Here is an 11,009-nt window from a genome sequence, read left to right on the forward strand (position 1 = left end):
GAAAAAAAAAAAAAAAAAAAAAAAAAAAAAAAAAAAAAAAAGAAACTGGATAATCACACAGAGTTGGCCTAAAATTATCCAGGACCTCTTCCCAACCTGCGACTCCACAGTCAGTTAACAGGATGCCTGGGGCAGAGACCAGTTTGGAACTGATGATAGTGGGGATCATAGCTGTTCATACTCCCTTAATGGATGAGTAGAGGTGTGTGCCTCTGTATTCCAAAGCCAAACATGTATGTTTCTGCTCATCCCTTTTTATTTTTCATGAGTAGAAAAGGAGGGATGAAAGCAAAGTTAGCAAGCATATTATGATGCAGATAACCCAGTGCAGATGCTTGATAACTTAGATGTGAACAATTAGCCTGCTCTGTAGCCTGGGGTGGGCCTCCCCTGTTCTGTTCTCACTGATGCCTAGGTGCCAGTGGGACTGTCCTTGTTTGGGGGTAAAAGGAGATACCAGGTCATTTCCCTCTTGCTGGGGCTAGGGATCCTAAAAGATGAACTACCTATCACATATGCTACCTAAACTCCTTTAACAATCAAGTTTCTATGAGCAGTGTGTGTGTCTAGTTTTAACCCATAAATTTACCACTTGCACCTGTATTTATTTATACCCACATTTCCCCAAATATACTGTAGAATCTTATTTTGCACCAAGCTTTCTGTGTCTGACTGGTATCACAAGTCTATGTTTTCTGTGGAAGGTGTTGGAGTTCACCTTATTCTAGACTGCATAGGTGGATCCTACTGGGAGAAGAATGTCAAGTGTCTGGCTTTTGATGGTCGCTGGGTTCTCTATGGTCTGATGGGAGGAGCTGACATCAGTGGGCCTCTGTTTTCAAAGCTACTTTTTAAACGAGGAAGTCTTATTACCAGCCTGCTGAGATCTAGAGACAAAAAGGTGAGTGATGAATGAAAAGAAAACATGATTTAACTATTACCCAGAAATGTGTGGTTCATTTACATTGCCCCAGAAAGGAAGCTCTGTCACATCTTAGGTTAGGGAGACTATGAAGATATCTGTCCCCCTGTGGATAAATAGGTAACCTGATTTCAGAGAACTAATTCAGATTTGTCGATAGAAGTTTCAGCATCTTGGAAAGAGTGTAGCTAATACTTCATATATTATCTCAACTTTCTAACAGAAAGAACAAAGCATTGGCCACATTAGGAAGTCTAACAGTTCCAAGACTTTGTTTTCAAAGGTGGAACTCTTTTCAGTGTGCTAAAAAAGCCTCTTAGGTTAGTAAGTACTGTAAGCCTCTACCTTCAACAGATCACACGTTCCTGGAATCTTCTCTGTGGCATTCTAACAGGCATCAGCTTTGGGAATGTTTCCTACTGTAGGGTTTCACACCTACTGGGAGATAGCAGAGCTTAAGCTTCCTTTTGCACTGAGCCTGTGTGTAAGTCTGTGGCTGCCTTCTGCATGACATTTTTATTTAAAAACAGTCCTTAAGCTGTCAGTGACAATAATATTTTACTCCAGGCTTCAGTCTTTACCTGGTACAGAACAGAGGTTACACATTTGAGGACATGCACTTTCATGCTGGGAAGTGAAGGGGTAGGGGGCCCTGCGTGCTTTTTCAGATGTGTACAGTTTCAAAGAGAACTGAAATGCTAAGCAGGAGGGGGAAGTGGCGAGGTAGGCCTCTCTCCAGGCTGATGGTCTCTTTTTTTCCTTATCTTAGTACAAGCAAATGCTGGTGAAGGCTTTCACGGAGCAAATTCTGCCCCACTTCTCCACGGAGGGCCCCCAACGTCTACTGCCAGTGCTGGACAGAGTCTACCCAGTAACTAGAATCCAAGAGGCCCATGAGTACATGGAGTCAAACAAGAACGTGGGCAAAATCATCCTGGAGCTGTCCCAGTGAAGGAGGAGGGGGCAGTACAGGACACAGCCGCCTCAGGCCTTCTCAGAGCAAACTTGGAGAAAACTCCCAATACTCAGGCAAGAGACCAGTGCTACTCCCAGGTCTGCCTTGTCATTTGATCCGTGTAAATCTGGTCTAAGGAAATAAAGAATGGACTTGAAGAACAACACGCTAATTGTGGGCGGCCCTAGTGCGGCTGGGGCCGCCGGGGCAGGGGTGAGGTGGAATTCGGTTCGGGCGTCGCCACGGAGATGACAGGAGAGGCCCAATCTGCCGATGCTCAGCCTAAGCAGGGCCGAGGGTTCGCGGTAGTTAACAGTCGGCCACGACGCACGCCGCCAGAACGCTGCAGACTCCCAGGCTCACCCTCGCGTCCCCAACACCTGACTGCGCGTCCCGCTTACTCCCGCCGCTCACCTGGGCCCTGCCCCACCTTGTCCCGCCCATCTCAGGCCCCGCCCCCACACTCAGGGCCGCCCCGACCGGAACACCTCCCCTTTGGGGGCCCACGCCCCGCCCCCTCTTCACAGAACCCGGAAGCGCGTTGCCTGTTGGGATTTCCGGCCTCACGAGTATCGTCGGCTCGTTGGGCACTGGGAGTCTTTCTGAGAGAGGATTACGTCAGCACGTCTCGGCGTGAGACGACGGTGTTCCGGCGGTGCTGAGACAGCTTCCGGTGGAGCCTGGGTGTTGATGTCCTGGATCTGACGCGGTGTTTCTCGAAGACGAGCCAACTCCGGAGGTGTCCGGAGCAATTCCAGCACTTGCAGCGGTAACCTCATCAGCCCGCCAAGATGGCGATGCAAGCGGCCAAGAGGGCGAACGTGAGTATCGCGGCCGTCTGCGGAGGAGGGGGCGGCCTTCGCTGCTTGACTTGGCGGTGTGGATCAGAGCATTCTTGCCCCTCTGCCGTCCCCGGGGCGGGGAAGCCCAGAATTTCTTATTCCATCAGTGGGTACTCTGTCTCGGCCCCATCCTCGGGTATGCGCCTTGAGCCACGTTTCCGCCCCCACCGCTCTTGAGAGCTCGTTCAGTCTCCACCGGAGTCGGTGATGGTGTCAGTAGTAACGTTAGCCCTGCAGCCTCTGTTGCTTGACCTGCGCCTGGGACAGGGCATTAAAATCTTCTCGGCCTAAAAGTTAATAGTACAGACGAATCCTCAATAAATAATAGTTCACCCACCATTAGAACCTGGAATTCTCAGATCAGGGAGCTTTTTTAGATCTTTCATTAATGTATTAACAGTGTTTTTCGAGCACCTGGCTTGCGAAATGGGAAAAAATGCATCACTTATATTTACTGAACACGTACTGTGTGCCAGACACTAGTCTTAGGTATTGAGATACAGCAGTGAGTGAAACAAGTTCTTCTGCTTATAGTGTTAGAGAGTGGGGTATTGTGGAAACCTAGAAAAAAAGAGAGTAGTCAACTGTAAGGTGCTTAGAGGTATAAGATAAAGACAGATAATTGACCATTGGATATGTTGAGATGGAGACTTTTGGTGACCTTGATGATAGGAATAATTTCAGTGGATGAAAACTTGGTTGCAGTGGGATGCAAAGATAGTGGAAGTTGAGAAAATGGAGACGGCAAGTACAGCCCTTTCCACGAGCTTTCATGTGAATAGGGAGTAGAGAGATTGGGAGATGTGACTATTTTTTTTAAAGATGACCGGTAAGGGGATCTTAACCCTTGACTCGGTGTTGTCAGCACCACACTCTCCCAGGTGAGCCAGCCGGCCATCCCTATATGGGATCTGAACCCTTGGCCTTGGTGTTATCAGCACCACACTCTCCCAAGTGAGCCACGGGCCGGCCCTCGGAGATGTGACTTTTTAAAGATGTGTGATATAAGGTGTATTTTTATGCCAGTGAGAACGATCCAGGAGAGTGGGAGAAACAGGACATGGGGAAAAAATGGGTTAAGTTCAGGAGTGAAGGTTTTGAGTAGATGAAGGGCTGGCATAGTCATAAAGGGAAAGTGGGTAGATATAGATGAATTTACTTTGGTAGGTTTAGTGGTGGGAATATACTTACCATTTAGTCATATCTATTTTCTCCAAGAAGCAAGAGCAGGGTCATCTCCTGGTATGGGCAGGGAAGAGGGTACACCCAACCCAGATGTTAGAGGGAGTGGTGGTGGTAAGGTTTGAGGAGAGAAGAGAAAGTGTGATACAGTGTTTTGTGGAGTGAGAAAGCAAATTTACTAGAGAATTTAATAGTATTATGATCATCTGGCAGTGTTGATCATCTGTTTGAACTTAACCTTGAATCTTGAAATCTAAAACTTTATTGTAAGTATTTGTTTACCACTTATTGCTACTACTAGTTTGAGGGCAGGGAATAAGTATCTTACTATTCTATTTATATAATACTCAGCCTAAAAGAGTTTTCAATGTAATAAATAGTTATTAAGCAAGTTTATGTTTAGTATGTAACAATATGTTAATAAGCATAGGAGTGAGATCTGGGTGAGAGATACATGTTTGAAGAGTCATCAGTTTACTGAGGAAACCATGAGGTTGGCTTAGAGACCAGAGAGTGTGTAGAGTCAAGAAGAGTGTACAGTGGGTCAAGAAAAGAAGTCTAAAGATAAAGCCCTGTGGAAGAACTTTTTTTTTTTCCTTTTTGTCTTTTTTCATGTCCGGCAACGGATCGCAACCCTCAGTGTCGCGCCCGTACCGTACCGGACCGGACCGGCAACGGGATCGCAACCCTCAGTGTTGCACCCACACCTCGCTCAGCCAGTGAGCGGGAACCGGTCTGTATGTGGGATCCGAACCCTCGGCGGGAGTGCCACCGCGCTCCCAAGCGGCGCACTGTAGCAGTGTGCCACCGGGCCGGCCCTGGAAGAACATATTTTAAGGTCATAGAAGACTAAGAAAGAACCAGAGAGTTAGGAGATAAGAGTGTCAGGAGGGACTAGTCAACTGAAGCCTCAGGGAAGTTGAGTACGATGAGAATCAAGCATTGCAATTAAAAGGTCTTAGTGAGTGAGTAAAAGCACTTTAGCAGACTGCTGGAATGGAAGCCAGATTGTGTTAAGTTTGAATGTCAGTGAAGTAAAGAATATGAGGCAGTGAGCATAGACTTCCTTTTTCAGGTGCTTGACTGAAAAAAAAACAAAATAGGATAGTAAGTAGAGCAAGCTGTTAAGTTCAGCGAAGGCACCTTGTCTTTTTTCCTTTACTGTGTATTATTATTATTACCTACCCTGGTGTATACATAAATAATGCACTTAGATGCTGAATGAGTGAAGAGGGACCAACATAAGTATTTTGTTTTGTGTAAGGATTGGCAGGATGTGAGCAACTGCTCACATGAGGAATAGAAGTAGCCAGTGGTGAGGGGAAGACTGTGAATTTAAGAGAGATCATTGATATAACAAGTCCCTGAGAAGACCAGAGAAGGGTAATCAGTGGAATTTTATTGTTGAGAAAACAGGAAGAGTTTCCTCGTTTTTTTCCTAAATATGTCTGAGGCATTTAGGACTTATAAATGAGACTGGAAATCCTTGTTTAATTGTAATGATCAGAAGCCTGGGTTTTGTAGTAGCCCCTTATTAGTTCCTACTAATAATGTTCCCTAGAACCAGTGCTCCGTTGCTTTTCCGAAGATCATGCCATTTTCAGTAACATCAGATTTACCTGTTGTTTTTGGTTTTCTATTATTATGTACCTTTGAGAATTTTTTTTAAATGGTAGTATTCCTGCCCCTGATTATGACAATGTGTATTTTCTTATTTTAGATTCGACTTCCACCAGAAGTAAATCGAATTTTGTATATAAGAAATTTGCCATACAAAATCACAGCTGAAGAAATGTATGATATATTTGGGAAGTATGGACCTATTCGTCAAATCAGAGTGTGAGTCTTACACTTTTGAAATGTGATTTAAAGAAAATGATTGCATAACCTATAATCTCAGAATTATAGCTGACAGTGAGATCACTCTGTGTGATATGCAGTGCAGCATCCCTAACCAGAGCCTAGACACTAACAGACTGATATCAGAGAGGTGAGATTTGTAGGGCAAAGAAACCTACTGACACCCTAATGATCCAGCTCATGTCAGCCAAGAATAGGATTCGAGAAATGACAGAGAGCATGAAGTAGTAATGAATGCTTTGAGGAGAATGGATGGGAAGGGAAGGAACTTTTACTGCATACCTACTATTTGCAAAGCCAGGTGTTAGATATTTTTTATTTGCACTGAGTCTAATTTGTTCAACCGTCTCCTCTATTCACTCCAGAATTTCTGAATAAATTTAATAGAAGGGTATTAAAATAACATAGGAAAATGATATTTTCAGCTATAGCTTTTTGTATTGAAGATTTAAAAGTATAGTGGAAAACATCTAATTACAAGAATTCATGTTTTAATTTGATATAAAGATTGGGGTTGGGGCCGGCCCGGTGGGTGCGCTGCTTGGGAAGTGCGGCAGCGCTCCCGCTGAGGGTTCGGATCCCACATACAGACCGGTTCCCACTCACTGGCTGAGCGAGGTGTGGGGGCAACACCGAGGGTTGCGATCCCGTGGCCGGTCCCAGTCCGGGCGTGACACTGAGGGTTGCGATCCATTGCCGGTCACGAAAAAAGACAAAAAAAAAAAAAATTGGGGTTCATACTTTAAAATGATATTTATTGGACATTACTGGCCAGCCGCCAAAAAAATCAACATTTGATAGTTATTGGACCTTTACTAAATACCATTTAGCATAGCAGGTGCTTTTATTTGCATCAGCAAAACTATAGCCGTGCGTGAAAGTGATATGGTATCTGTTTTACAAGTCAAATTGCCAAGGCCCAGAGAGTAAAGGTACCTCTCTAGTCTCATACAATGTTTAGTGATAAAATCTTCTGACTCTAAATTGAACCTCTGCACTACACAGTGCCATGGCCTCTGCCATCCTAACTAGTATGAAAGGACTTGTTACTTTAGAATCTATCTGAAAGGATTTCTGAAGTTTTTATTTTCAGGAGGAATAGTTCTTTCTTTTTTCTTTTTTCTTTTTAAAATTTTTTTTAAAAAGATGACCGGTAAAGGGATCTTAACCCTTGACTTGGTGTTGTCAGCACCACGCTCACCCAGTGAGCTAACCGGCCATCCCTATGTGGGATTCGAACCCGGGGCCTTGGTGTTATCAGCACTGCACTCTCCCGAGTGAGCCACGGGCCAGCCCAGGAATAGTTCTTTCTTAATTCTCTTTTATGACCTGAGAGCTCCTTCCTGGCTTTTTGACTATGAGATCTTGAGGATTCTCATTTCGAATCATCACTGTGCCTATAGAGAGTAAACAAAGAGCTTGAGATATATCATCATTGGTACTCAGATGCGGGAGAAAACCAAAGTGGTATAGACCAGCTGTCCTTTTTTAGGTGATCTCAGTCCTTTGAACATTTGATAAAAGCTTCGAACTCTCTCCACAGAAGAACACACACACCGTTTTGCATATATTACTTGGGCCCTAGATTAAGAAACCCTGTTCTAGATATACAAAGAATGCTATACAGAAAATTCTAGACTTGGGGATCAGGTGACAAGGTTCTGTTTCTGGCCCTGTTACTAGCCATGTGACAGGTTGCTCAGAGTTTTGTTTTTTTTCTCTCTTCATGTGTCAGATAATCTGTATGGTGCCCTTTCAGCTTTTAACATGGAGGCAGCAAGATAAATTTACTAGATTGGTTGTTAGACCTGGTTTCATGTATTAACTGGGCATTTGCTTGTCATGTGAAACTGGGCAAAATATTTAACCTATCTGAGCTTCAGTTATCTATGAAATACAGTCTTCCTAACCTGTCTTAAAGAATTATAGTTGGGGGCCGGCCCGGTGGCGCACTTGGTGGAGTGTGGTGCTTGGGAGTGTGCCGGTGCTCCCGCCGAGGGTTCGGATCCCATATAGAGACCGGTCTGCTCACTGGTTGAGCGCGGTGCGGGCGCGACACCGAGGGTTGCGATCCCGTTGCCGGTCGCGGTACGGGCGCGACACCGAGGGTTGCGATCCCGTTGCCGGTCGCGGTACGGGCGCGACACCGAGGGTTGCGATCCCGTTGCCGGTCGCGGTACGGGCGCGACACCGAGGGTTGCGATCCCGTTGCCGGTCGCGGTACGGGCGCGACACCGAGGGTTGCGATCCCGTTGCCGGTCGCGGTACGGGCGCGACACCGAGGGTTGCGATCCCGTTGCCGGTCGCGGTACGGGCGCGACACCGAGGGTTGCGATCCCGTTGCCGGTCGCGGTACGGGCGCGACACCGAGGGTTGCGATCCCGTTGCCGGTCGCGGTACGGGCGCGACACCGAGGGTTGCGATCCCGTTACTGGTCATGAAAAAAGACAAAAAGAAAAAAAAAAAAAAAAAAAAAAAAGAATTTTAGTTGGAGGTCCGGCCCATGGCTCACTTGGGAGAGTGTGGTACTGATAACACCAAAGCCATGGTTTCGGATCCCTGTATAGGGATGGCCAGTTGGCTCACTTTGGAGAGTGTGGTGCTGACAACACCAAGTCAAGGGTTAGGATCCCCTTACCGGTCATTTAAAAAAAAAAAAATTTTAGTTGGGATCAAATTAGATAGTGTTTGTGAAAGTACTTTCTTGTTATTTCCTTCCCAGTGTGCGTTAGCCACCCCTTCTCTGTGCTCCCATAACACCTTCTGTTTATATCTTATTAGTTAACATGTGATTTTGCTGTCTGTGTACTCACCTGTCTTCCTGGCAGCCTATGAGCTCCTCCAGGGCTGGTACCATATATTCTTTTCACTGTGTTGACAGCACTTCTTGTGCCTAATACCTGGTTAGCACCCAATGTATATAAATAAATGAATGATACAGAAAATGATTGTGTGGTTGTGATTAATTTATGAAGACATTATAAAATTTGTTGATAGTACTCAATTAAGAGATGTTTAAATCAGTGAAGGTAGAGAATGTTTTGGAAAAACAAAACAAGAGGACAAGTTATAAAGGAAAGACATCTTCAGAGGAGTACAGAGTAGCTCAGGGCCGTTGTGCTCCTGGTCCCTCTATCTGAGCATTTGATAAAAGACAGTGGTTTTCACTAGCTCCTCATTCTTCAGGTCTCAGCTTCAGTGTCACCTTTTCATAGAGCTTTTCATTGACCACCCTAGCTAAAGTAGCTCTCTTTCTTCCCATTAGTCTGTGTCACAGTTCTCTATTTTCTTTATTATATTTCTTATGGTCTATAATTATTTTGTATTTATTTATTTTCTTTCACCTGCTTGAATAAAAGCTCCTTGAAGGGATGGTGCTTGTCATTTCCACTATTGTATCTCTAGTGCCTGTCACATAGAAAGAATGTAATATATGTTTGTTCAATAAATTCATAAAGGTTTGGGGTGCAGGAACTTGGGTCTAAATTATAGATTGAGAAACAGCTGTTTTTCTGTTCCTGTTCCTGTTCCATAGTTGTTATTATGCTTTATTGCATACTTGGCACCTAGCACTAGGGTAAGTAACCTTCCTAGTTTGCCCAGTACCACCAGGTTTTCTGGGACATGGGACTTTTCAGTGCTAAAACCTGGACAGTCCTAGGCAAATCGTAATGATTGGTCACCTTACCTGGCATATAGCACACTTGGTACTTTGTACTTTTTAAAGCTTTTTCATACTTGTTACCTCTTTTGATTATTAAAACCACATGTAAGATAGGGCAGATGATATAGCCTGATGTCACTGTGTGACACATGAAGAAACTGAAGCCCAAGAGGCAAGTTACATGATTAGGTTTTCTTATTCCTACTCTAAATTTTTACTACCAATTAAGAAAATAATGTTGGCTCAGTGTCTAACACACAGTAGGTACCAAATACATGCTTTTAAAAATTCAGAATATAATGTGGGTTCTTAAAGTATGAAGTTAATAATTAGGGCCAGGGCACTTGAGATGGAGAGTCTTTATTTATTTATTTTTACTTTTTTATTTTATTTTAACTTCTCAATATACATTGTAGTCGATTTTCATGACCCTTTACCCATTCCTCTTCCCCCCTCCCTCTCTCCCGGAGAGTCTTTAAAATGGGGTTAGTGCCTGTCTCTATTCCAGTTCCTAAGAAGATGTAAAAGGAAGAAAGAGTTTTTATTTTGAGCTTCCTGGAGAAAGTATGTGGCAGAGAACTGATAGGAGAAAGTAGATCTCTACCTTTCAAATGCATATTAGTACTTGCTATATGCATGACACCGTGGGACTAAAGTATAAGATCACCTTTTAATGTTTTTATTCCAGAGGAAAAACTAGGTGGAATTTTTGGGAAAATGGGGCAAAGTTTTTTCCTTTTGGCAGTCCGCAACTTTCATACCTAATACATTCTTGAAAATGATGAAAAGTCCAAACAGTAAAGACTATTCACAGAGAGTAAAGAATATTACAAAATCCCTCATCGGGCCCACACAACCTGACAGTGTGAGTGCATTCATTTATGCTGGCACTCTCTAATCACCTGCAGCACCCTATACCTATTCTGTCACCTTTGATAGGAAGCACAAGCCCTGAGCAGAGCTCAGACAGTAATCTTTTCCTACATCAAGTCTGGGCAAGTGTCTCCCCTTCCCGTGAATTTGCTGCCTTTCCTAGAGCCTATGCATTGACTATGGCAGATGGAAAGTCAGCCCACAGTCTTAAACATACCACAGTTGCACTGTGTGGCTAGAACACAGATGGAGGCAAGGGGTCCATCTTTATCACACCATAGCAGGAACTAAGTGGGACCTCTGCCCACTGTCCCCACTAACAAGCATATGGCCATCTGCTGCTTGCAGTTTAGTGCTCCCACTGCTCTGCACACTTCCCTACATCTCCCAGAGGAAGATGATGAAGTGAAGAGAGGAAGTGTCAAGAGCACCTACACTAGAAGCAGCCCATATTTGTAAGCAAGGTCCAGCTTCCACTTCCAGCCACCTTCCATCATTCTGCCCCAGCTCACAGATAACCCTACCCACGAGCACATTTCCACTTGATCCAGGCTGAAGTCCAGCCTTTTTTTCCAGTAATGTGTAATGAGTTCGGGTTGTATTAAAAATGAACGTGTGGGGCCGGCCCGGTGGTGCACTTGGTAGAGTGCGGCACTTGGGAGTGTGGCGGCGCTCCCGCCGAGGGTTCGGATCCCATGTAGAGACCGGTCC

The 11,009-nt window shown here is 44.7% G+C and overlaps 2 protein-coding genes across 2 annotated transcripts in view; both read left to right on the plus strand.

Moving 5' to 3' along the window:
- Positions 1–2,035, plus strand: part of TP53I3 (tumor protein p53 inducible protein 3) — a 6,217-nt gene extending 4,182 nt beyond the window's left edge. The window contains exons 5-6 of the mRNA XM_008589110.1: positions 705–901; positions 1,692–2,035. Coding sequence (XP_008587332.1) covers positions 705–901; positions 1,692–1,874 — 380 coding nt within the window. The 3' untranslated portion in view covers positions 1,875–2,035. The remainder of the gene's footprint in view (positions 1–704; positions 902–1,691) is intronic.
- A 447-nt stretch (positions 2,036–2,482) lies between these two features.
- Positions 2,483–11,009, plus strand: part of SF3B6 (splicing factor 3b, subunit 6, 14kDa) — a 17,046-nt gene continuing 8,519 nt past the window's right edge. Inside the window, exons 1-2 of the mRNA XM_008589111.1 lie at positions 2,483–2,698; positions 5,622–5,740. Of these exons, the coding sequence (XP_008587333.1) occupies positions 2,669–2,698; positions 5,622–5,740 (149 nt within the window). The 5' untranslated portion in view covers positions 2,483–2,668. The remainder of the gene's footprint in view (positions 2,699–5,621; positions 5,741–11,009) is intronic.

Source organism: Galeopterus variegatus, unplaced genomic scaffold, assembly GCF_000696425.1.
Source record: "Galeopterus variegatus unplaced genomic scaffold, G_variegatus-3.0.2 Scaffold5218, whole genome shotgun sequence".
NCBI classification, from domain to species: domain Eukaryota; kingdom Metazoa; phylum Chordata; class Mammalia; order Dermoptera; family Cynocephalidae; genus Galeopterus; species Galeopterus variegatus.